Source organism: Lepisosteus oculatus, chromosome 4 (assembly GCF_040954835.1).
Source record: "Lepisosteus oculatus isolate fLepOcu1 chromosome 4, fLepOcu1.hap2, whole genome shotgun sequence".
Lineage (NCBI taxonomy): Eukaryota > Metazoa > Chordata > Actinopteri > Semionotiformes > Lepisosteidae > Lepisosteus > Lepisosteus oculatus.
Genome location: NC_090699.1, coordinates 54,855,832 through 54,882,650, shown reverse-complemented (window position 1 = coordinate 54,882,650; position 26,819 = coordinate 54,855,832). Strand labels below are relative to the sequence as shown.

General features: G+C 37.8%; 1 protein-coding gene across 14 annotated transcripts in view; it reads left to right on the top strand.

Moving 5' to 3' along the window:
• itpr1b (inositol 1,4,5-trisphosphate receptor, type 1b) overlaps positions 1-26,819 on the top strand; it is a 137,091-nt gene that overhangs the window by 5,951 nt on the left and 104,321 nt on the right. For all 14 annotated transcript variants that reach the window (XM_015347347.2, XM_015347346.2, XM_015347349.2 and 11 more), the window contains exons 2-11: positions 101-213; positions 6,201-6,271; positions 18,438-18,553; positions 19,692-19,778; positions 21,729-21,887; positions 23,228-23,326; positions 24,890-24,973; positions 25,473-25,619; positions 25,928-26,023; positions 26,424-26,468. In XM_015347347.2, coding sequence (XP_015202833.2) covers positions 122-213; positions 6,201-6,271; positions 18,438-18,553; positions 19,692-19,778; positions 21,729-21,887; positions 23,228-23,326; positions 24,890-24,973; positions 25,473-25,619; positions 25,928-26,023; positions 26,424-26,468 — 996 coding nt within the window. In that variant the 5' untranslated portion in view covers positions 101-121. The remainder of the gene's footprint in view (positions 1-100; positions 214-6,200; positions 6,272-18,437; positions 18,554-19,691; positions 19,779-21,728; positions 21,888-23,227; positions 23,327-24,889; positions 24,974-25,472; positions 25,620-25,927; positions 26,024-26,423; positions 26,469-26,819) is intronic.

Sequence of the window (26,819 nt, the reverse complement as noted above, 5' to 3'; positions counted from 1 at the left end):
AATAATATTGATGAGAAATAAACTGTGAAAAAGTCTTATTTTTTTCTCTTGGTTCATGAAATGCTTCTAAAACATCATGCTTTTGTTTTTGTTTTTACAGGAGAGAAGGAGGAAATGAGAAATGTCTGACAAAATGTCTAGTTTCCTACACATTGGAGATATTGTCTCTCTGTATGCTGAGGGATCAGTAAATGGATTTATCAGTACTTTAGGGTAAGTTGTTCATGTTTTAAAAGCACTTAATAAAGGTCAACAGCCATTAGGTCCCATTCTATGTACATAAGTACCCATTTAATAGTGCCCTAGTATTCCATCATTTATGTTAGAATCATTTTGAGTAAGTTTTTCAGCAGTGATAAAGAACTGAAATTTGTGTTAAAATTGATTTTGGCCAGAGGAATTACTGTGAGGATCTTGTGATGATGATCTGTGAAGAGACCTTGTAAAACCTTAGAGCTCATTAGGCTTCAAATAGCTATATGAATTTGTCTATAAATATTTATCCTATTTCAAAGCTATCCAACAGATTGTGTTTTAAACATTGTAATATATTGGTCTGTGGTTTGGATTAACATGATGTTGGTGGCAGCGCCTCATGTTAGACGAATTTCTGAAGGACATAAAAAAATAAGCTTTGCTTCACTGAAAAACTTCCATTTTGTCAATACAAATGTCTTCAGTCCTGCCTTTCCACTGCATTTACTGTATTTAGGCACCTCTGTAACCCATTAGCCACAAACAAATGATGCCCAGTACACTTTAGTCAGATTGTTTCCTCCAACATGCACATTGTTTTGAAAAGATCTGAAGCTGTGTAGGGAGGTTATATCCTTTACAGGACATTTGCTTTACATGTGTTGTCATAAACTGAAAAAGCAAGTCATTGCCTTTTCCAGCATATTTGTGTTAATATTTTAAACTAGGTGCAGATTTCAAAGTGTTATTTTGCTGCCTCTCTTCCTCACCATCCATGCTTCATTGATTCATTATATTACCAATGTGAGAAAAAGCAATTGCATTGATAGGACAATTAGTCTTTGTTTTGTATGTATTATTGCAGTCTAGCACTTTTGCAGTTGCATTTTATCTGATTTTAATTGATTTGTGTTTCTGAAAAATTGAAAAACAGACATTTTAAATAAGTTGCAAGATCTAGCATTCTGTTTCTGGATTGGCATTGTGATTTTTGGATAATTCTCAGGCCCTGGTATAGGGTTATTGTTACTATTCATCTGACCATCACACATAGTTGCCATGTTTTAATTTCAGTGCGATTCAACAGTTGAGTTTGTACTAAGTCCTTAAAAGTGGGCAAAACATGTTAGATATCTTTTTCTCTGCTTCATTCACTTTCCACAGCCAAAACCACATTTTGTTTTCTCACTACTAAATATTTATTGCCCCTCAACATATGTATTGTTATTATTTATTACTGTCTACATTGTGCAGTGTTGTCTGTTGTACTGTGTATGTCCAGAGAGATCAGCGCGATTAAGAATTCCAATGTACTTGTACATATGGCAATAAACGACTCTACTTGGAACTAACCTCTAAAGACTGGCAAGTGAAAGTGAATAAACTTCTGGATTGTTCAGCTGCTGTTTGTAAGCCCTCAGTCAGACCCTGGATAGACCTGGCATACTCAATCATTATTTCCCCAGGAATGCGTAGAAAAATCACATGGATAAATTGATTAACTAAACAGCAAAATAGTTTGTTTAGTCAACATATATCACAAAGAAAGAACAGTGCTCTTTTCACAGTTATAACATGCTTGCCACTCTAATGATAATCAAGAGCTTCAACTTTAAATATTTTTGAAACTTTGTGAAGGTTAGATTTACCATTAACAGCAGTTATATGTCCTAATTATTAATGGTTTTATGTATTATAGTATATAAGTATACTATACACAAATGTATAGTGTATGTAATAGATATGTGTATACACTGGCTGACAAATTTAACTATAGTGCTAAATCAATTTGTGGTAGTTAAATCTTTATTTTTAAAACATTTCTGGGGGGATGTGGGGAAAAAAAAGACTTTCTGAAGCTTCTCTCCTCTATAAGAGGGTGGCTTTTCAGCTGTTAATGAAACAAAATTCACACTGTTCAAGCTCATCTTTTAAAAGAAATGTAGAAATTATTGTAGGTTTTAGACATGTAGCTTTGTAAAGGCTTTCACTCTTAAAATAGCACATGTAATTAAAAACCTAAGGAAAGAATCCTGTGGGAAATTTAACCATGGTATGCTGACAGTTTTTTTTTATCAGAAATGTCTTTTCAGCTGTTACAAAATTTAAAGCCCTTAATAATTTATAAATTATGCATTTTAAGTTTTCAGCTTATTGTTTTTGCAGAAGGTGCTCCCCATATAGTAGGATGAAATTAGTCTTGAGTAACTGTTATAGGTTCCTGAGCAGACCAATTTAAATTTAGAATAACTGCATTAAATAAAATTGCCAGGATTTCATACCAGCTAGCCTACACCCTGTGTTACCAAGCACATCTCATTCGAACAGTGAATGCACAAAGAAATATTGGTCAGTAATTATGTGTCTTAGTTCTATAGCATGTGAGCATGCACAGTCTTTATCTATGTGATAAGTGCTAAAAGTAATGTGATCCTTGTTTTTCTGTAACCATTTTAAGTAGGTGCATGTCATTATGAGCTTATCATTAATTAAGCTGAATGTGCAAGAGTATTTCAATAAATCAGTTAAGGAGCTCCCATTGTACTTGTTCATATACTGTTTAGCTACAGGTAGAATTAAAAAGGGTAAAACTGAATAAATAAAAATTACTTTCCATATAGCCTCTGAATTAGTTTAGTGAGGTGTGCCACTTTGACACCAATGCATAGAATCTAGTGTAAAACAAATTGATGTCAAGCTCCTGCACTCAGGGATTACCTGCTTTAAGAAAGCTGAACATAGTGGTCCAGACACCACTAGCCACAAGAACAGTGGCATGGAACTATACCCCAGATGCAGCAGAGAGTGCCCCATGTGTATGGATTTATGAGTGGTTTCAAAATGCGGCTCAGTTTAACAGTTTGTGACCCCGGTGTGACAGATGGATAAATGCTCTGCTCGGGATCACAAAGTACCACAGAGGGTGGTAAAGTCAGCGCAGCTCATTATGGGCTGGGAGCTACCAAACATCCAGGATATCGACTCGGCTAGTTGTCTTAAGAAGTCTAGGCCCATTCTCAAGGAGCCGTGTCATCCCAGTCACAAACTTTTTTCTCTCATACCATCCGGTAAATCGAAGCATTCAGTCAAAGACTAACAGATTACGGAACAGCTTCTAACTCCAGGCAATAATAATAATAATAATAATAATAATTGTTTACACTTATATAGCACTTTTCTGGACACTCCACTCAAAGCGCTTTACAGGTAATGGGGACTCCCCTCCACCACCACCAATGTGCAGCATCCACCTGGATGATGCGACGGCAGCCATAGTGCGCCAGAACGCGCACCACACATCAGCTATCTGTGGGGAGGAGAGCAGAGTAATGTAGCCAATTCATAGAGGGGGATTATTAGGAGGCCATGATTGGTAAGGGCCAATTGGAAATTTGGCCAGGCAATAAGACTGCTAAATAGCCAAGCTGCAGATCCTTCAGCAAATCACCCGTAATGGCTACATGAATATACAGTTTTCATTGTATTCGGCATACTGCACTACTTGGACATAATGTACTGCATACACCCTGGACACATCTCAGCTCTATTTATATCGAGCTCTGTCTGAGTTTATTCTATTCAATTTCTATTGCAATATTATGTATTATTATGTAACCTTTTTTGTAACCTATGAGCTCGCAGAAAAGACATTTCATTGCCAGCAACTACTGCTGCACACTGTATTGTTGTGCATTTCATAAATAAACTTTGATTGACAGACATTCTCAACCATGGAGAAGGTCCTTGGACACCTAGGTTACTGCTCATATTATTAAACATCCATCCTGCTGGTATTAAAGGCATTTTACACCTTACCCATACCTGCGTTGGTGACATAGCATTGGATCTGTAGCTCTCCTGGAGTTGTAAGTTCAGCTAGGTTCATGTCCTTCCTGCACAGAAATGAAATCATGCTGTGCACCTCTGCTTGTCAAGGCCATCCATCTTTTAAAAAGGTTCTTGGAGTCAAAGGAGGCAGTGGTGTTAAGCCCACCTGGGGGCTGCTTTTTTCTGACCATGAGAGATCCCGTTATTCTACTGAAATATGCTCCTAATATCTGTTCGTTTCATAGCTTTAATTATGCCTCCAGTGTGCTATCTGGCTTGCTTTTAATAAGAATAGCTTTCTGTCCTGTGACAGAGCACTTATGAGATGATGGTGGACAAAGCACAACCAGTTTAAGTATTCTACAGAAATGAGGATTTTTATACCTATATATATTTGTAAAAGACTCAGTAGACCTATAGTGTATAAATCAAATATCCAAGTAATAATCAATTGTCTTGTACTTCCTTGGGTAATATGTAGAAAGTTAGCTTAGCCCTTATTATATCCTATCTATAATCCTATGAATGCCTGTGAGTTGGTCATGAGGCATTTTTCCCCTATTCTACATTAACCACAAAAATAAAAAAAACACTCTTAATATTACATAGTCTTAAACTTTTTCTTCTAGTGCATAATAAGAATTTTATATTAACATAGAGAACACGCATATATATAGAACTTCAGATGCAGTTTTTTGTTAGAAAAAATACATAAGCTTGCTTGTAAAAGCTTTGTAAATATTGCTTTTATTGTGGTACATGGAGATCACTTAATGAATATTTGGTTTGGCTAATATCCAGTTTTCTCTTTATTTAAAGTGAGGAAACACTTAGTTTATGATTTAGTGTGGTACCTCCCACTTCTCTTTTTTTTTTTCCATGAAAGCCAAGGATTTTTTATTAAATTTCAAAAGAACTGCATGAAAAATTTGAGATGATTTTGTTTGAAATAGGTGTTTACTTAGTGAAGGATGTCAGATTTTTGTATTCATTTGTAAAAACACTATCAAAACAATATTTTCACATTCATAAGATGCCAAATCCTTTTTTGTTGCAAAGTGAGGATCTTTGGTAAGAACTTAAAGTTAACACATAATAGTTTGTGTACACACAGTAAATTCAAGGCAATGCATTTCAGAATTATATACAGTAAACCTTAAAAAACATAAACTAAACTCAAGCACATTCCAAAGTGTCTTTCCACGAAAGACAATTCTAATAAGTGTTGTATATGTCAGTTTTTAACTTTCATACTAAGAAAATGATTTGGAAGGCATTCCAAAGGTTACAAAACTGGAGTGTCCTTCTTCCTATAAATTTTTTTTTTTTCATTAAACCCCAGAGATTGTCAGAAGCCTAGAATCTTCTAAATACAAGGTATCTCAACAGATTGATGTGGTGTTAGCAAGGCAAGAACATAAAGTGGAGCTATCCTTTGAAAATATTTATTTCAGTATCAACATATGTAAATGTTCTGCAATTTCCCTCACGGGATCAATGAAGTATATTTCTATGTTGAAATGAATACACGAGTTAAACCGGAAGACAACATGGATTGGGAGTATTGTTATCTATAGCCCTCGTCCACATGTGCTGCTGGGTTCTGTAGCAGCTGTAATTTTGAGGTTGAGTTCCCAAGGTATTCAATGAACACACTTTTATGTTTACGATTTAAAATGGAAATAACATTATGATTTTTCCCATTGCTCTTTTTAATGGAAGTCTTGTTTTTACTGAGCATCAGTTTGTTTTGTACGTTCAAAAATAATCCTCTTTCTTTTCAAATGTCTACTCGATGAACAGTGCCGGCCCCTCTTTCTCGTGGTTTGTTATTGCAGGAAAATACAATGCATGCTGATAAAGTACTGCTCTTCCCACGGTCTTACCTTCAAGATTATATCTAAAAAAAGAGTGAATATATTGTTGATATAGCTGACATTGTTGGTTTACCACAAGTTTACTCTGGGCCTGTGCACAGCACATCTCACAGGCATTTGAGTCCCATAATAAATTAGTATTACATCTTTAGGTTCCATTTTGATATTTTAAATTAAAATCCGTTCCAGACAAGATTTTAAAAGTATTGTTTAAGGGTGATATTCTAGGGATTCCTGTAGGTTTCCATTTGCTCCTAGCAACAGAGCTGGATATGTTTTACTAAATGTATTTCTCCTCAGTCTTGTAGATGACCGCTGTGTGGTGCAGCCAGAGGCTGGGGATCTTAATAACCCTCCCAAGAAGTTTCGAGGTAAGCAATTACTTTTTTGACTAGTTTGTGTAAAAATGACATTTTCACTTGGTTGCCATCAATCCAGCCATATTTTCAATTACAATTGAAGTAAAGAAAAAACTAAATAAAAAGAAGTTGTGTAAATATGTTAAGTTACTGTACACACTGAATATATTGGGTTTTGAACTGTCATCTTCATATTGTACACTGTATGTCAAATATATTACAATACCAAAAAGTGAAAAAAATCTAATCACTACTAATTATTAATTAATATAGTATATTTAACTCAATTGAGCTTTATAACAGAACTCAAAGCTGTTGAATTGAAACTGTATTGTATCTTCCATCTGTGAAACATTATTTTTAAGCTCCCTGACTCTTGTAGTGAGCATTATCACAGTTGTGCCTGCTACTCACCAGAGACATTTGGTGTCTCATTTTATTGAATCTTCCTGTACAATAAATGCTAGCTATTTGATAGGTGATTTGCAATTTTAGAAAACCGGTTTTGGTATTGTATAGGTTTAAAGCTCTAAAAGGTTGGTTTATTTATGTAGATACAGTATATGCAGCAATATGCTTTTAATATGTAGTTGGAACATCAGCTACTGGTACAGTAGACTATTAATTGCATCACTGTGAGGATGTTTATTCCACATGCGGAGAATACAATGTAAGTCACCTCTATGTTTATGGATATGAGGCCAATACCATCCCTTTCTAGGCTTTCTTTAAGCTTCTCCTGCACACAATACTGTTCCATTGAAAAATATGAGTTTACACCCTCTTGTGCTTGTTCTATTGTTATAGATAAACATAATAAAAACAAAGGGAATTGGTAATAAATTGCTCTTTTCTAAAGCACCAAGAAATCAAATATATTGGAATCTAAATACACAATGTAATACACAGCAGTCTATTAGTACTTAGTACTGTGTGTATCCCCCATGAACTGCAGTGTTCCTACCTTGTATTGTGATCTTGAGCTCAGACCCGAAACAACTCTGGGTCAGATCAATACTAGGCCGACGACAACCATGTAGCTGCTGAAAGTGGTGTTGGTGGACCAGGAGGGAGTGATCATCACACTGGGCCAGTATCTCTAAAACATGTCCTGTATGAGGTGCAGTCTTTCAGATGAGCCATTAAGCCGAGGTCCTGACTGCTTGTTCTCTGACTCCATGACACTGTTTGTAAGAGTTGGCATGTACCCCGTTGTTCTGGATAAATTCTATTCTGGTCTTGGACTATATGGCCCACCTGTGTTTGCCCTCAATTCAGTTGATAAAGGTTTCCCCACCTGATCTACCATGTAGTGGGGCTGCTGGTGCAGAATGGCCACCTTGATGGGGGCAAGAATGAGTTCCCACCTGTATGTAGAAAGGCCAAGTGGTTTACAGTATCTTACAACTCAAAGGTTCCCAGTTTCACTTCATTGTACTTCTGTCATACCCTTCTGGAAGACAGGAGAATGCTGAGGCTTTCTTTATAAAATCTTTGTGTGAGCAGTGAAGGGTTAATGTTGTTAGAAGGGGTAGACTGTTCCTGAAATGCTGGCCCTTTTGGGATGAGCTCAGCTTGCATGACTGGTGCTCTGCTAGCTTTGATTGTGCGTCTCCGACTCCACCTGCGGGTCTGATGTCAGTTCTGAAGCTGTAATTGCTGTTGCTTTGTTGTCACATCTGCTTGTGACACTTGTAAGCAGCCCTGTTCTTTATTTTTCTGCTGGAGAGAGAGGCTTGCCAGAAGACAATATCTGGGTTTGCTTTGGGAATGCTCAATAGTTTGAAAGAGAAGTGGTTGTACAATACTGTATTAAGGTTTGTTTTCTCCCAAATATGGTTTCAGCAAACCAAGTCGTTGGAACTTCATAGACAATTTTTGTGATGGAAGAGTGGCGTCAAAATTATTTTCCTGGAAAAGATGCAAGGAGGTAATGTTGCTGTTAAACTGCAACTGTTTCCAATCTAGAAATGAACCATGGCCAAATCTAATTAACCTCATGTTCACCAACTGTCCTAGATTAAAGTGTAATCAAAATTATACCCTGATTTATGATTGTCAACGAGGACTACAGCACTGCTGGGCTAGTAATATATTTGGCACCATGTTTACAGTTTTATTTATTACTTGGAAAAATAGTGTAGCAGATCTGAGAAACAGGCACATCCTGTTTTGGTGGTTGTAGTGGAGAGTATTCCAATCCACACTTGCACTGTTTTTATTATTAGCAGTATTTACAGCACTTTTAAAACTGCTGATAGCGTCCTGTACTTTGTAGTGCCCTTTAAGATCACTATTTAAAGCTGCAGTTGAGAATTGGATGAAATTATTAAATTAATTTATATTTAATGAGTTTCACAGTCATATGTGTCAAAGTTTGGGAGAAAAAGGATTCCTCTTACAAAACGTTTTCTGTACCCAAAAACTGATCTTTAAAATTGGCTGATCTGTAAGAATTGCAGTTTTCTGTGCAAAATAAAATACATTTATTTTCAAATTATTTAAGGTACTTTACATAATACCTACCAGATATTGTCACATGGCATCTGTTTAAAGAAGGCCCCACAACTCCCATAACTGTCTAGGTAAAAACGTGCCTTCTGACCTAACTAAGTTTCATTGCTCATTCTAGAAGAGTCCACTGCTCTTACTTTGTCAATGTCTTTAAGGACTTTCAGTAGTGACAGGCTTCCTGTAATCTTTGCTTTTAGAAGTTCAAGTAGGTAGCTGCGTCAGCATGTGTAGGCTGCGAAGGGACAGGAAAAGGTTTATTCCATGCTGAAAAGACAAGAGACTTCACTACACCTGTAGGGTGAGGCCTGTGAATCCACCTGAAGAAGGCTCCACAGCCAAAACGTTGAGCCTGTTTTCTTTTCTTTCTGCATGGAATAAACCTTCACCTATACTGTATGTTTGCTTTTAGCCAATCAGTGTGGGATATTCTGTTAAACTCTGGAATGTATCTGGTTGCTCTTCTCTGGACTGATTTCCAGAGCAGCAATATCTTTTCTATAGAATGCTCTTGTATTCCGGTAGTGTGAAAAACACCTATCCAGCCATGCTGTTGAAACTGTTACCCAGTTTCTTTCAAGAAATGCTTAGATCAATTAACTCATACAAAACAGGCTAAATGGGCTGAAAGGTTTGTAACCTTTCTTGTACTCTTCTTATGTTCTTACATGGTAACAATTGTACACAATGTTCTCAATGCAGCCTGTAAAATAGTTGAAAGTCATTTTTATAGCTTTAGTGTATGTAGGCCACAGGGCAGTCTGCAGAGTTTGTCCTGCCAAGTGTCTGCTCTTTCTGTTGTTGTTTATCCATATGTTGCTCGTGTGAATTAATACTTTGTGTGATTTATGGAGTCGTGAACTAACATATTTAGTGTAGTTTTGCCTTTGGGGAAATAACATCAAAGTTTTTACAAAAAATAACAAGTTTGTAAAGATTTTGCCCTTTTTGTAAATAACTTATATGTTCAGATGATAAATAGAGAATGATGTGATTTCTTTCTTCATTAGATATTTAGCATTTTAACTTTGAATGCCTGCTTACAGATTTATATTTAAAATATAGGCAACATCTATTCATTTTTTGCCCTATGATATACTATGTTGGGCTCAAAAGCATGAATGTAGCCCTTTGATATTATGTTTTTGGCTGAAAAACCTTTGTTGTTTTATATTAAGTATACCATTTACTGTACTGTATGTACTCTCAGCAGTGGAAGCTAGGTACAATGGTGCATGCAATAACTGGAAATACCCAACACTTGTTTAATAAGAGCCTTTCATTAAACATAAAAAGTAAATGTTTTCTCATTCTCTTCTTGGATCTTTTCATTGTTGGCAGCACATGCCATAATGATAATTTTAAAAAGCCATTGAGAATCCTGGTGGCTCAGAGCCAAACTTTGTAGTCCTGCTCAATAAAATCTGAGGAAATGGACTTCAGTTGTTCCAAACATTTTTAATAATATTATAAAATGATGATATTGTTTTAAAACCAGTGGAATATGAAAAAGATTATTTCTGAAAATCACTTCTGTTCCGACAATTACTCCCCTGCATGATCTATCAGCATGGCGCTAGTACTTCTTTTCATGGAGCTCGCCATGTTTTATTCTTCGCGCTTGATAGTAATTTGTTCTTGTTTTGAAGCGCTAAGTACGCAGTCTTCTGTCTAGAGGCCGTGCTAGAAACATTCAGAGTGAAGTAGAGTTTTAATTAAAATGTTTAAGAGATTCTTGAAAAAGGGAAGTCATCAAATCCACTCTCACCAAAATGATAGACCTTTGTTAGCTGTTTGAAATGCTCCAGACAGAAATTATTTGGTCAACTTTTGGATGGCCTATTGTAATCTGACTCATTGCAAAGTGCTCTGCTGTGGTGCTTGCTATGAACACAGCACATGGTAAAATACCATTTGAATGTACAGCACAGTTTGACAGCTTACCATTGAAAGACATTCATGACCAGTATACCTAATAATCTGGAGTCGCATACATGCACCAGAAATACTGTATATTATATTAAAGGGGGTCCTGTTAAAGAAAGAATTGTTTGTTGTTCACCTTTAATGTCCGAGTTTGTGCTGCCATTGCACTTTGATAACCGCTACATGTTAGCTATTAGTAATTTATGAACATCTTTTGAAGCTAGAGATCTGAGAGTTTCTATGTTCCACCTGTGGTTTTGCTTTTATGCTTGATGATTGAGCCAAACCTCTTTAACAATAAAACAGTTGAACAACATAGTAGTAAAGGCATTTAAACTTTTGGAAAAAAAACGTCTAGATAAGCTTTTCTTTCCCTGGTATATATCTATATCCAAGACATCTGGGTTTTTTATTCTTTGTGATGCCTGTATTAAAGTAAAACTTGCATCTAGAATTCCCAATTTTTTCTCTCTTTTCTGTATTGCTTGGTATGTTTATATACAGTATGGGTATATATATATATTAGGTGTGTTTCCTTCAGTACACTCCCAGGAGAACCTTTTTTTTTGTTGCTGTTTTAAAAATAGTATTTCTTTACCTTAAGTAGTTCCTCTGAAACCTTTGCAGAAAAGGTTTTCACAACTTTTTTTTTTCTATTATGTCTTCATTCAGTTTAGTACCTCTGAAATAAAGCCCAAGCCCCTTGTAGATGTTTATATTTTTCTCATTTTTTCCACCCTGACTACATCATGTGTGGAGGCCTAGTTTGGAAGGGAAGAGGTTTGTTTCTGCGTGTGTGATAACCACACAGAAGATCGTTGTATGCTCTTGTGGCTGTGCTTTGATGGGGGTCTAGCTCCTCTCTGGTGTTACTGCAGTGAAGTTAAACCCCAGCCTGACAACACTGATTACATGAATTAGGGCAATTTAGTTACCATAGTTTCTGTGTAAAATTTGAGCTTTGCATTTAAAGATCTGGTGTGTGTGTGGAGGTTAAATTAGAAATTCAATGTAATTTAAAGTGAAACAGTGCAGAAACTCCACCGTACCAGTGGTGCTGTACAGGCTGTTACCTCCATCACATGTACAGTATCTGCAGTGATTGAAGTGGGTAATGTTGACAAAGGTCAGGTCTATCTAATCAATTGGAAATAGATGTTTAAGATTTTTGGATGTTTATGTGAGGTCTTGTTTAGTGTTGAGAGGTAGCCACAAGCAGTGCAAGCAGGCCAAGTCTTTATTTGCGTCAGACAATGTTTGCTTAATTTTTTTTTTGTATCGGTTTTCCATGGGCAAGTGTTGCAGAAAAAAATGTGAAGTATTTACTTTTTCAAATTCTATTTTTGTAAGACCATAGAGATGAGGAATTGATTGGCTTTGAGCAGACTGGAAACTGTGCAGCTTTACTGTATCTGTAGCATGCGATGCATAATGCGTGCGCATGTATATTCTTTCTTTTAAAGCTGAGCTTGATCAAGTCTTTGTGAGGAGCAGAAGGTCTGTTTTTATTAATGCACTGACTCTCAGTTTGGAAATGAAATGCTGAAAATAGCCGGCGTATTTTGCCACTCTGTGTTTTGATCTTATAAAACCTTGCCAAAAAGAACCTGAGAAGGTTTTAATTAATAAATCGTATTAATCCTTCATCGCTCATATGCCTCTGCTGGATCCTCGTCCACCCACTGCTTTCTGAAAACAGTCCAGATCATTCTGAGAACATACTTTTGTAGATATTCCCAGATGTAGTATCCACTTTACAAAAATAAGTGACCTGTGTAAATGAAAGCTGTAAGTCATAAAAACTATCCACTAGTGGACTTAAATTCCTTTGACAGAGCTTTGTATTTTTAACTATTTGTAGGTGACCAAATAGTTTTAAAAAATCGTATTAACCCATCAATACTAGTGCTATTAATTATATTAGTTGGAATTACTTCTCTGTTGCAAACACTGCAGTGTTTGCAAAAATCATTTGGAAAAAGTCAGATTCTAGCCTTTATTTGCAAACAAAGTTTCACCCCTTATGTGGTGTGTTGGAGTGCTTTGTGGTGCTTTCAGCTTTTTGAAAATGTTCAGCTCATATTTGAGTGGATTGCTTAGCATAGAAAAAAAATGTACAGCACTTCAGCTAATACAGTAATGTTTTGATCCTTGACATCTATGCTATTTGGCAAAGAGGAATTAAGACCATTGTCCTCTCTCGAAACGACAAATCCACAGACCCTGTTATTTAGGCAACAAAAAATAATCTGAAAATGACTTTAAAAGGCTTCAGCAATGGATTTTGTGCATAAAGTAGTTCATGGCATAAAGCCAGTTCTTGCTTTGCAAACAGGTATTTGAGAGAAATAGCCTGATTACGGGTGTAATTTCCAGAAGCTAATGTCATGTTTTGAAGTCGAGGTCACAGAGATTAAATTTCAGTACATGATCGCAAAAGGCTTTTACATACAGTACTGTATTATCACTTTGAACTGCAGTACTGGCGATACTGTAGAAGTTTAGTGTATCAGCAGCTGTTTTTCTATGACTGCCTTATTGAGGGTAGCTGCAGGACTTACTTCTTCCTTGTACTGAACATTTACCTCCTATTCATCATTTTTGCAAGTGCAGCAAGCAATTTAAGCAGAAATTTGATGACGGTGTGATCTCCTCCCATGGAGCTTCACCTATTGTTTAGTGTATATGTCATGTAAGAAGAATGGGAAACAAACTAATTTCAGCTCCTTGTTTAATGTGTTAGTTGGGGTTTATTAACTGCTTTCCAAGATTTAAAAATAAAAAAGGAAAAAGACAACAGTGTTGGATTTAGTTGCATTTTAATTACTATAGATCAGGGGCACACAATTCCAGTCCTGAAGGGCTAGAAGATTTCTGGTTTTCAGCTTAATCCTCTACTATAGGTCATTCAAATTTAGCTTGCTGCACATGTGGGTGATTCAGAATGCTGACTGTTGAGAGTGCACGGAATTTGCTAGGAGAGCTGATTTGGCATGCAGTATGTAGTACTTTATTTTCCTTGCAATGATCATGTCTAGAAATGGGTTTCATACAGAACTTTGTGAGCTTTTTTTTTTTTACAGTTACCCTATAGTGCTATTATCGGTTCAAGTGTTATCATGTGTGTTGAGTGCTTAAGAGAATTCTGCAATTTTTTAGAATTTCTGGTTTCCCTTTTTACATATGTAACCTGCCCCTTTGCCCCCCCTCAAAAAAAAAAAGAACTGGCACTCTCCCAGGCAAGACTGAGACTTACAAATGATCTGCCCAGTAGTGGGTAAGGTGACAGTGCCATTTTCTCATCTGTTTTTTTTGTTGGATTTAAATCAGAATTGCCTGGATGGCAATAGCAGCTCTACTGCCGTTTCCTTTATCATGCTCTTATTACTGTATAGAGCTGTTTTGCTTTGGTGCCAATTCTGTCAGGATACAAGTTCTGTTATGCAGCTTGCCTGCTTCAGTTCAGTGAAACAAAAGTGACTTCCAACACGGGCAAAAAAAAGAAGAATGTTTTGGACATCTTGGCTGATGCTCCTCCCTCTCTCCCTACAGTTTCCGTTTAGCTCCCTGTTCAGGCTCTGCTTTCCCATTTGAGGTTAAATCATGTAAATCTGTGTTTCAGAGTTTCTGATTAACAGACTAACTGAGCTAGAAAGGACGCAGGCTGGGTGGGTTTGTACCCGATTTCCACTCTCACTGCCCTTATTTGGTAACACTGCTGCAGCTGGAATGGGGAAGGACGGACAATTTTTTTTCACTTTTTTTTTTCTGGAGAGGATGATCTGATCTTTCTAGGGAAAGGGGAGACCAAGGAAATGATTTTTGGTGCAGTTTTAAACCTCTAAAGAAGGCTTTTTGTCAGATCTTCCTCAGCAGATCTGCTTTCATTAGACCAAATGTTGGAATATGTTGAATTGCTGTCCAGTATTAAGAAGACCTGTTCGGTTCTTTGAAAAAAAGTTGGGATTTAAATGCATGAATGATTTCATAGTTCCATTTACCTCCACATGGATATGAATTGCCAAAGCAAATCGTAACCATGTCTGACAGATATATAAAAAAAAAGATTAATATTGTTACAAATCTATCAGCCATTTGAGGACATTTAAGACGGTGTTCTTTGGGTTTTGGGTAATGTGGAAATCAGAAAATTCATGAGCACTGCAGTACAGCTCTCACCATGAGGCAGCCCTCATCACAAGTCTGGTCTCAAACCACTTGCTGCTGGGTTTTGTGAAGAAGTCTGGGGCTTGATGTCAGAAATGCCATTCACCTTTGGGTGTAAGAGTCTAACCCCTTCTTCCAGTTCTGGCTCACAGGGAAGCCAGAGACTATTCTGGTAAGGAATGGGCACATGGCAGTGTAGATCGATCCTGGATGGGACACCAGTCCATTACAGGGGACACACATACACAGGCACAAACACGCACACACTTACACCAGGGCCAATTGTCCCGGAAGCCATTTAAATATGTTTTTGGACTGTGGTTGGAAACTGGAGCACCAAGAGCAAAGAGTGAAGCAAAAGCAAACATGGGGAGAACATACAAACCCCACACAGATAGCAAGCCTGGGCTCCAGTGCTGCAAGGCAGCAATACCAACCTTTATGCCACCATGCTGCCTGTGACCAGACTCAGTCATCTAATTTTATTTTCTTTCACTCATGTTACATTATACCTCAAAGCTATTTACTGTAGAATAAATGTTTTGGACACATGAAGATTTGCATCCCAAAAGGCATATTGAACTAGACTTTTCTTTTAGGTAGCATATGCTGGCAGAACATGAAGAAAAAAAGGAAATAAAGCAGACAGAGCTATATATGGCATGTTTACATCTCTCTCCCTGCAAAATTAAAGTGTCTGCACTGCTACCTTTACCTTGGGGAAATAACTTTGAGTTAGTGATGTACTGGTGGATAAATGAGAATACTTGACCCGACATCATAAGCTAAACATGCATATTAGTAAATTGGTTCTTGTCACCATATTTTCAAATGTAAATGGAATGTTACAGCCAGATTAGGCCTTGATATATCTGGTACAACCTCCTGAATTCTTCTGAACAGAAAGTGAAAGAGTGAGTGGCATGCCATACTTGTACATCTTAAATAGATTTTGAATGTCCTTTTTATAACCTAGACTATCTGTTATTTGGAACATCATTAATTAAGTTTGTCTAACTGAAGGAACAACTTAAACCCACCTCCCATTTGTAAAACAAGGTTTCTTCATTCGTTTAAAACTTCAGCATAATCTTCTTTCAAGTTCTTCCTTTCATTTAAAGGTAAATGTAGTTTTAAAGTAATTGCATTCTCAAAATTAAAAAAAAAAATGGTTGGGCCCTTTGTTTCAGATGAACTGTAAAGATAAATACACCTTTCTTACCGGTTAGTTTAAAAGCAGTCAGACTTTGGCTTCGGAATTTTTTTACAAATCTGTGTTGAATATTACAGTATGTATATTACTATACCAGTGATACGCTGGTCTGTTCTTTATTGAAGCGAAACAACTTTCTTTTGTATCGTTCAAAAAGTGGTGAGCATCCCTTGCAGCTGGAGGTTCCTAGTTTCTAAAAGTAGTAGAGGTTCATGCTCATCTAACTGACTCTTCATGCAAATAAGGGAAAGTTCCCCTTAGGCTGCTTCTCATTGTCAGTATGAAAATAACCGACATTTTCAATACAGCTCCCTAATCTAACACCATTTCTGTTCAATGGTGCATTAGAACTGGATGCAAACATCAGAAGCTAAGGTGGTGTTCCCCCAATAGGCCACCAATACCTATTGTATAAATACACCACAACCATGGCTTTCTAAAGCCAGCAGCAGGTTGTAAATACTTTTAATATGCATATTTAGAGTTTGCTTTCTGTTTTGTATAGTGGATCACATGGCAATTAAGCCTCTCTTATTGATTGTCCTGCCAGCACTTTATTTAAAAAAAGCTCCTTGTTAACAATTTCTTAAGTGTGCATACATACAGTAAGCAATCCAAGTTGTATGTTTGTATCCGTCAGTTGTACGTGGATTCTTTCTGATACAATAGGCTAATTGTGCATGGAAGTTGCTATGAAAAACCAAATGGGATGCTGTGTGATGCTGTCCTGTGCCTTACAGCTTGCAAAAGTGTTACTTCAGTATTTTCATGGTCAAGATCATTTGTGCTTCCTGTTTCTAATTAGGCCATGGTGCGCCACCTTTTGTACACATTTAACTTTATAGCTTCTGAACATGATTGCATGAGTCCCTTTTGGAACAAATGTCTTAATTGTTTTTTTGAGCTCTCATGCTGTCTCTCTATACAGATGTTCAGTATATAGAGGCTAATCTGTTTCTGGATTAGATACCTTGTGGCATTGTGATAGGAGCAGTGGTATCCGATTGAAAGTTCTCAGAATCTGGTGCTTCCTGTCAGGTCCGTCGCGGTTAGTGTCCTGTTGCGTGCCTGAGAAATGGCTGGGAACCTTTGTCGCCACCGCCCACGTGTCCAGTCTCTCTGCGATACTGCTCTGCACAGCGTCCTCCACTCAGGCTTGGCCAGAAGGATTGAGGGCTCAGCATCAGGGTAGAGAGATGTGCAAGTGTGTTGGGGATAAATCGGCAGATCCCTGTTATGTATTAATAGCCTGCTTAAGCTATTTAAATGAAAGAGTTTCCAGAGGGCTTTGGCTTGACGTTTAAATGCTTGCTTCCTCTCGGGGATTTTGGCTGGGTGCCACAGTCCCACAATTGCAGTCAGATTAGGTGCAGTAGAATTGAGAAGTGGTGTTTGGTTTTCTTTTATTATACAGGAAGTTGTTGAAAAATGACTTTGTAAAGTCATATTATTTCCTTTGCTTTATACAAGGGTGACACTGTGTTGGACACTGTATTCACAGGCAATTTATCCCAGTTTGATACCAGAATAAAATGCCAGAAGAACAAATAAAATGATGACCAGTCACGGTTTAAGACCAATAATTTTGTGCAGATATTATTTTGGCATGTGGAACAGGCATGCATCCAACATTCTTTCTGTGGAAACAGATATTCTTACAAATAAGACATTCTCTACTAATAAATAGGTAAATGGTTTATAACTAATGGTTGGGTAAAATTCCCTTCTTTTAAAAAGTAGGTATCAACAGCAACACTTGTATTGAGGAGATTCCTGGATTGATTTCTGCTCTGTTTAAGCAAAAATATTAACAGGTTTTCTACTGAATCAAATATACTATATAGGTTATTACATAGCTGCCATTATATTAATTTTAAATTAGATGTGGTTATTCATCTGATTCCATCTTTTAAGCCCACAATTAATAATACATTTAAACATTTTGTCACAGTTGGCCAATGTTTTGGTTGCAGTTTAAGGAAATATTGGTTGACATTCTATTTTGCGGCCTCTTGGGGAAGAATAATTATATATAATTTTCTGGATCTGGGAAAACCTTTTGTCCTCTTTTAAATATTTTCTGTAGTGATTGTCACAACAGTACCTGTGTGTTGTGTTCTCACTAGCAGAGTGCTGATGCTATATGAGATTATCTAGTTATTTCAGACAGCTTTTGCTTATTTTTGAAAGGGGTTAAGAAAATTTGAGGTTTTTTTTTTAACGACACGGTATTCCAAATATACATTTGAACAGTTCAAGCATAAAGGTTGTCACCTCAAAATGTTTATACCATTACAGATCATATCATGTTGTTTGATGAATGTTATCACAGTGAACTTCCTCTCTTTGCTGTTCCTTCAGACTGCCTCTTCAAACTATGTCCTATGAACAGATATTCTGCACAGAAGCAGTTTTGGAAAGCTGCAAAACCTGGAGGAAACAGCACAACAGATGCAGTGCTTTTGAATAAATTACATGTGAGTTTTTTTCCTTCATTGCATTGAGAATGTAATGCTTTTCATCGCATAGTATGCCAGAGACCTTGAGTTACATTTCCACTGGCAGAGGGCTTAAGCCAGTGACTTCATCTACAGTAAATAAGGAGAGTCTTTCACAATTTTCACAATTTTCATTGTGAATAAGACTATTCAGGGCACAGCTGAAATGCTGTAAGCCTGGCCAGCAATCCCATCACAGGAGGAATGCAGGATATGATTGGTCCCAGGATTATTATAATTCCAGTATTATGCATTTTGTTCTGTCTCTTCCCGGCATGCAGATTCAGAACACATTTCAAGCTGAATTAGAAACCAACAACTAAGCTGTATTTTGAACAAATTTTAAATTAAATACACAGTTTACACACCTAAAAACGTAGTTCTGAGTTTCTTTGGAGCAAAAGAAGCATTTCACAATGTTCATAGAAAATTTGATTTTGTGGACCTTTATAATTTATGATTATGGGCTGTTACTGACATTCCCGTTCAAGCTCGAACTATGATCGGCACAGCCTACAGGTGGTTAAGGGACAGTGTTCAAATATTTAAACACTTTGTACCTTTTTTTTACAGCGCATTTAAAAAACCCTAAATGACTTAGGGTCTCTGCTGTACCTTGTGACATCCCACTGGCAACAGGTTTAAATCTAGTCACATTAGCTCCTTTGTGACACAGAAGAGTTAGCCAAGAACACGCAGTGCCCCTGGCACAGACCAGGCAGAGTCGGATCAAGATGTACCAGCAAGAGCTGTGCTTTCCTCAGCAGCATTGATGAGGCTGTTGCCATTCCAGCTGTCTGCTTCTTCTGTTCCCTGCCATTCTTCTAGAGTTTCATTCAAGCTTGCTTGGTAAAGGATAATAAAAGAGAGGAAAACAGTTAGGTAACAGGAACCAGTGAGCACAGATTCATGACACTTGTCTCAACGTCCATTGACCAAAAAATCCATAACCAGCACACTGATACAGTATTTTTCAGAACGCATTTAAAAAATAACAACATACGATGATTTGCCCAAGTATGGTAAATCTGCAAGTTGTTCTTTTGAGGTGAAAATCCTTTTGAACACACTAGTGGAATATGTATTTTAATACTTCGCTGTTTTCTTCCTGCTGTAGCACGCTGCTGATTTAGAAAAGAAGCAAAATGAGTCTGAAAACAGAAAGCTGCTGGGAACAGTTATACAGTACGGAAATGTCATTCAGGTAAGAACAATATTAGCCTTCCTGACTTATTTTTACTACACACGTGTGTATTCTGTAGTCAACTGGCAATTTGGAAGTTAACCTTTAACCTTTTTATAAAGATTAAGCCTTTAACCTGTTAATTATTTTGTAACGCTGAAGAGGTAACAAAGCAAATAAAGGTGGCAGTGTGGAGTAGTAGTTAAGACTCAGAGAGAAATGAGTTTAAATCCTAGATAAACGAGCCCTTGAGCCAAGGTATTTCAGTCAGATTGCTCCAGTACAGCCCTTTCCTCTGTGCAGCTGTATAAATGGTTCTCCTAACTCATTGTCAATAAGAATTGGTTCTCAACTGACACATCTGGTTAAATATCGGAATAAAAAACCCAATATATTGAAACATCAAGAAATGAAGCCTACGAACTTTCATTAATACCATCTAATATGTTGTGGTTTGTTTCTGTATCCATGTGCACCTTGGTAAATCTTTTTTTTATGAGAAAAATACAGGGAAGTGTAAATCACCTCTTTTTTTATTTAATAAGTACACCATTACCTTTTGTTGGAAAAGGGGTGTCCATACATAGATACCAGTGCATGTTAAAATCATCATTTATTGTATGTCTGTTTTTTCCTTAATACAGCTCTATTCTGTTCAGCAGTCCTTAAAGTGATGGACATTTTGTCCTTACTGAGCCCCACCATAGCTACAACAGAGAGAAAAGTATCGATCTTCCTGATCACTGACTTGTCAAAGCATGTGCGTCGCAAGAGCAGCTAGTGCTTGTACTCAAAGGATTTCCCCTGGCCTTGGGACCTATCACCAGAACTTAGATAGGGGAAGTAGATGGCCTGAAATAGCTCATCTGAAACTGTGTTAACACAGTCACTTCACCATTTTCAGTGAAGTCGTCCTTGTGTTTGTGTTCTGTAGCATTGCTATTACACTTTCTTATCTTTCCTCTGTCCCTGTTATGAAGTTGAAAAAAAAAATACAGCTGACACTAAAAATGCAAATAGAGGCACAAAATGTACTTTTGTTTCTTGTTTGTGCATTTATATTGTGCTCATATTTTCTAATAAAGCAAATATTCAAGTTAATAGACACAGAACGCCAGTGGTCAGGTTTTTCTACACAACGGATAAAAGAAGTGCATTTTACTTTGAAAAAGATGCTATGTGGAATATGCAGCAAGGTTTTTTTTATATACATAATTGTTGTATGCATCATGTTTGAATCAGCGGAGTCATCTGGTACAATGATTTTGAATACATGTATTGTTTTGTAGTGACAGGAGCTTTGAAATGCTTTTCCAGATGCATTTGGTTAGCCTGAATATTCAGAAAGTTGAAAGTGCCTTATATGACTTAATAACTGCTTTCTTTTTTGAACATGTATGGCATCTATAGTCCAAAACGGAGATGAATATCAGGATGAAGGCCTCGACTTTATGTCCTTCACATTAAATGTAGTTACTGTGAATATGGAGCTTAGAGTTCTGTTCTGTTTCTTATGCCTTGAATTTGAAATCTCCAAATGTGTGTCCACTCTGCTTTATAGCCACATCCTCTGTAATGCATGGGAAGATGGAGGACCTGTGGCCTCAAACCTCTAACATTCCCTCCTGTTGGAGTTGACTTTTCTTGGCTTTCCTGGATTTCCACAGTGCCTTACTGGCAGAGCAGCTTGTCTCGCTGATGTCATTGCAAACTCACTGGCACCCTAGACTCTGAAAACTCAGGGAGCCCTAGCCGGCTGAAATACTCCCTGTCCCAGTGGCACTCGGTCACCTTGACGCTGCTTGTAAAGTCCGGATCCATAGACGACCCTTAAGTTATATTTATTTTTGATAAGTCTAAACCTTTTCAGACTGAAGTTGCACAATAAGCCCTTGTGTTTAGCCCTATATGTTGTGTTAGCTGTAGCTTTTATAGGTTTTAAAGGTCATGTTCCGCATCCTTGTGTTTCAGCTGTTACACCTGAAAAGCAATAAGTACCTGACCGTGAACAAGCGTCTGCCTGCCCTGCTGGAGAAGAATGCCATGAGAGTGACCCTAGACGCTGCGGGGAATGAGGGTTCCTGGTTCTACATCCAGCCCTTCTACAAACTGCGCTCAATTGGGGACAGCGTAAGTTACGTTAATGCTGGGGTTCTAAACATACATTGGAAATGGCTGAAAAGATCTTTTGAGGGACAGATTTATAGCCATTTCCTCACCACGGAACCCCTCAGGTAATTTGAATAAACTGGATTTCAATATCTTCATTCCTGTTCTGGGGCAGCATGGTGGCGCAGTGGTTAGCGTTGTTGCCTCGCAGTGCAGGGTTTAATTTCCCACCTTTGGTGCCGTCTGCATGGAGTTTGTATGTTCTCCCAGTGTTCGCTTAGGTTCCCTCCAAGCGCTCTGGTTTCCTCCCATAGTGCAACGACTTGTACGTTAACTGGCTTCTGGGAAAATTGGCCATAGGTATGTTTGTATGTGTCCGTGTCCATCCAGTGATGGCCTGGTGCCCGTTTCTTGCCAGGTCAGGCTCCAGCTCCAGAAAATGGAAAATGGAGTTCTGCTCACACCATATTCTAGAATACATTTATTGGATACATTTTTGATTCACATGTTTTATGTGACGTTCCATAATTCAGCACATGAATTGAAGGTTTGCTGATGGATCAGATTGACCTTAATGCAGGGTCTTGGTTTGTCCCACTGACATGTTAAACGGGGACAAACCGAGGTGGCCAATGGGAATCTCGATTCTGGAATACATCAGACCTTCCAAAACCTTGTGGCACATTATTCTACCATCTCTTTTTATACTATAGAACTCTTTTTATACTATACTATAGAAGCGTTGGTGTGTCATCTTGAATTTGTCTAATTGGACTGATTTTTCTTTGTATGTTGTGTTCCGTAATGAGAATGGAGTCTACAGGAGTAATTCATTCTGGCATCCTCTGTTTGACTGGAATATTTTATTTATCTTTTTTCCGTTTTGGAACTCTGACCCCTGGTGTTGATTCTTTTAGATGCATTTAAAAAAAACTCCAGTCATTTTCCTGAATGCTTAACATCTATTCAGACATTAATTTTGTTACGCCTCATAAATACCAGTGGGTAAGGGATTTGACTGCTGTAGTAAACAATAACGCTAAAGAAAACAAACGTCTTTTTCCTTGGAAGTATAATGTCTTTGGAGCTGGTTTGTTTCAGAACTTGGGAGTATTCATTCAGCCAAGTTCATGTTGCTTTTATTTGTAGTACATATTATTGCATGTGGGAGTTTTTTTTTGCTGTAAGCCTCAATTTATTTCTTATAATAAAAAGCACAAGTTTCTAATCTGCCTGTTAGATGACATGGTTGTACAACTTTCCAATGAAATCGTGGCTTTCAAGTAAGTCTCTGCCGGCTGTGGGTGTTCTGTTCTGCAGTGCAGCGGAGAGGGTGAAGATGATTGCTTTTGTCTGTGCAGGTGGTGATAGGAGACAAGGTGGTCTTGAACCCTGTGAATGCTGGACAGCCCCTGCACGCCAGCAGTCACCAACTGGTAGACAACCCAGGGTGCAATGAGGTGGGTAGAGGTGTCCTATTTATATGTTTTATTAATAATAATATAAATGCAAGCAATTATAGCGCTTTTCTGGACATTCCGCTCAAAGCGCATTACAGGTAATGGGGACTCCCCTCCACCACCACCAATGTGCAGTGTCCACCTGGATGATGCAACGGCAGCCATAGTGTGCCAGAACACTCACCACACATCAGCTATCAGTGGGGAAGAGAACAGAGTGATGAAGCCAATTCATAGATGGGGATTATTAGGAGGCCATGATTGGTAAAGGCGAATGGGTAGTTTGGCCAAAACACAGGAATAACACCCCTACTCTTTTTGAGAAAGGCCATGAGATTTTTAGTGACTACTGAAAGTCAGGACCTCAGTTGTACGTCTCATCTGAAGGGCAACGCCTTTTTACAATGTAGTGTCTCCGTCGCCATACTGAGGTATTGGGACCCACACAGACCACCGGGTGAACGCCACCTACTGGCCCCAATAACACCACTTCCGGCAGCAACATTAATTCTTTTCCCAGGAGGTCTCACATCCAGGTACTGACCAGGCTCACATCTGCTTAGCTTCAGTGGGCTGCCTGTTGTTAATTTCTTATCCCAGTCAAGGATGCACCTGAACCAGCAAGCTCCTGCATTCCTTTGCAAGTTGAAGATAAATTTGTTACATGCAACATTTAGCTGTGTAGAGGAAATTTGCAAGAGCCCCACCCCCACCCCCCCTTCTGAACTTTTTATGAATAAGCAGACAAGGTATGAATGAAAAAAGAAAAGAATGAATGGTAATGTAAAATAAATGTTGTAAAAGTGTAGTGGTTTATCCTAGATCAACAGGTATGTCTATAGTTTTCCCAAGTTTCCCACTTTGTACTAGGAAAATGGCCTTTTTTAGGTTTGCCTTGGAGTGTGGACTTCATTTTCACTAGGAAACAAAACTAAACTTTTGAAACATATTGCATCATGTTTATGAAGGGCTTTAGAAAGCTTTTGTTTCATCTAGGTATTCATTGTTCTGGTATTTTGTTAAAAAATGAAACCTTTGAAGCCTTGTTTATACTACCCAAGGCATGAAATGAAGAGGATTTATTTATTATTGCGCAAACATCACTGTTGGACGGAAAAGTACTCTGTAGCATAACCATTGGCATCAGGTGAGCCACAATATCAGTGAATCAGTGAACATAAATTGCTTTAATTTTATTTGACTAGCTTTCCACAATACTGATTAAATTACTTGAAACATTAAAAGATTTTTTTAAAAACACGCGCAAAATGCTATTGTCTTGTTTAACATGAACTATGGAGGACTATTAAAGATAACAAATGCCTACAAGCCAGGTGAAAAATTAACTTCATAACATTGTTAAAAATGAAAAAATCCATAGGGGCATGTTGTACCATAACCACCAGATTTCTAAGCTTTCGATTTTAAAAACACAACTGTGTTGTTAAGTGATAGACCGATATTAATGAGTGTTTTTTTTTTTCATTTTGAAGTTCAGCTCCACTTTGGTGAACATTCTTTAATTTGCTATATCACTTTTATCCTTTCTCTTTACTTTTTCAGGTGAACTCTGTGAACTGTAATACTAGCTGGAAGATAGTTCTGTTCATGAAGTGGAGTGACAACAAAGAGGTTATTTTAAAAGGGGTGAGAGGTTTTTGTGTTTTGAACTTGGTGGCTGGTTTCAGTTCTAATTTTAATAAACCCCTGACCACACTACAGTAGCTCTTATGAGCCTACAGTAGACTACTTCAAAGTCTTTCACGCACTTACCCTGGGTTTTCTTTACACTTCATCTTATATCAGATGAACCTGGAATGAATCCATATCAGAAACCACATGCCTGTACAGGATTTCATTATATACAGTATATAAATATTTAGACACAAATATATATATATATATGGCTGGTACATTTTTGCCTCTTTTACACTTGGACAGATCATGACCAGCTTCTTTTTGCCACCAGGTAGCTGATTCTTTGCGTGATTACTGAAACTTGTTGCTAATTTCTAGTGCCCTTTTGGGCTTTGCACCTGAATATTTTCTTTTAGTTATATCCTGAATTGTGTGCTTTTTAAGCCTTGTTCCTGTAAAGTTTCAAGTAATCTGTGGTAATCAGTTCACTTTTCCCCACTTGTCTCAGGGAGATGTAGTGCGGCTGTTCCACGCAGAGCAGGAAAAGTTTCTGACCTGCGACGAACATCGTAAGAAGCAGTACGTGTTCCTCAGGACCACAGGACGCCAATCAGCTACCTCAGCAACCAGCTCGAAAGCTCTATGGGAGGTGGAGGTGAGCAACTGCTGAAGAGCTGGCTTTTTCGTATCGTAAAATAAAACTTAAAAACATGCGTAGGGATCTCAACGCATAAAAAAAACTGATCAACACTGAATTGTGCAAAGCACCGCACTAATTCTTTGGGGGATATTCTGGTACATTTCAATGGGAGGATGTTGTTGGCATTATTGTTAGCTTGCTCTTTTCACTTGGAAAGGAAGGTGTGGTTTGGAGGGGAGCATCTCTTTCTGACAGGCTTTTCGTTTTTTTTTTGTAGCAGCTATGAGTTTTCTAATTTATTTTCAATTATTTTCTTTTAAAAGGTTGTCCAGCATGACCCTTGTAGAGGTGGTGCTGGTTACTGGAACAGTCTGTTCAGATTTAAGCACCTAGCCACTGGCCACTACCTGGCAGCAGAGGTAAGAGATACAACTCAATTTTCTGTGCGACAGGCCACTTATAGTTCACTCTAGTTGGTGCTGCCTGTTGCATCATGTAATGGAGGTACGACACAGTGCCTGATCCTGTCACATTGCCCTTTAGTTCATAACGCTGGATTCCCTGAAAATGTTTCTGTATTCCGAGTAGATCTCATTTATTGTTCTGTTTGCAGTCAACTTTGTTTTCTGCGTTAGTTCATGTTTTCTAGGTGATTATTCTATAAGAAAGCAAGGAAGCAGTCTCTCAAACTCCAGTTCCAAGCCAATTTTTTTTATTCCTGTCACAGTTTAGCTGTTGTCTTAGTCTGTCTTCTACAAGTGGACAGATCCATGCGATATCGTTTATATTGTTTTTTACCTTAAGGTATTATTTTCACAGGTAAACCCAGATTACGAAGAAGAATGCCAAGAATCCCGATCCTCTGTGAGTAGCGGTCAACAATTTAAAGTAAAATTGCATCTGTTGAGCCCTGATGTTATGCTACCTGTCTGTTGGTAGTATAAACAGCGGCCTGCAGTGGTACTTTTTTGGGGGGTGGCTGGCCTTGAAGGTCATAGATACAATTTTTAGTGACGGCAATGATAAATCTATGCGTTTTTTTGTAATCCCCTTGTTCAATTAGCAAACACTTGCCATTACCAATTTGCTCTCCATCTGTCATGGTAATAACAGCCTCCAGTATAGCAATTCCTCCTTCCAGTTCCCCTTGTCTGTTGTAGTGTCTCATTAAACTTGTATAGCTCACCCTTTCTAAAAAGTACCAATTGACATGAC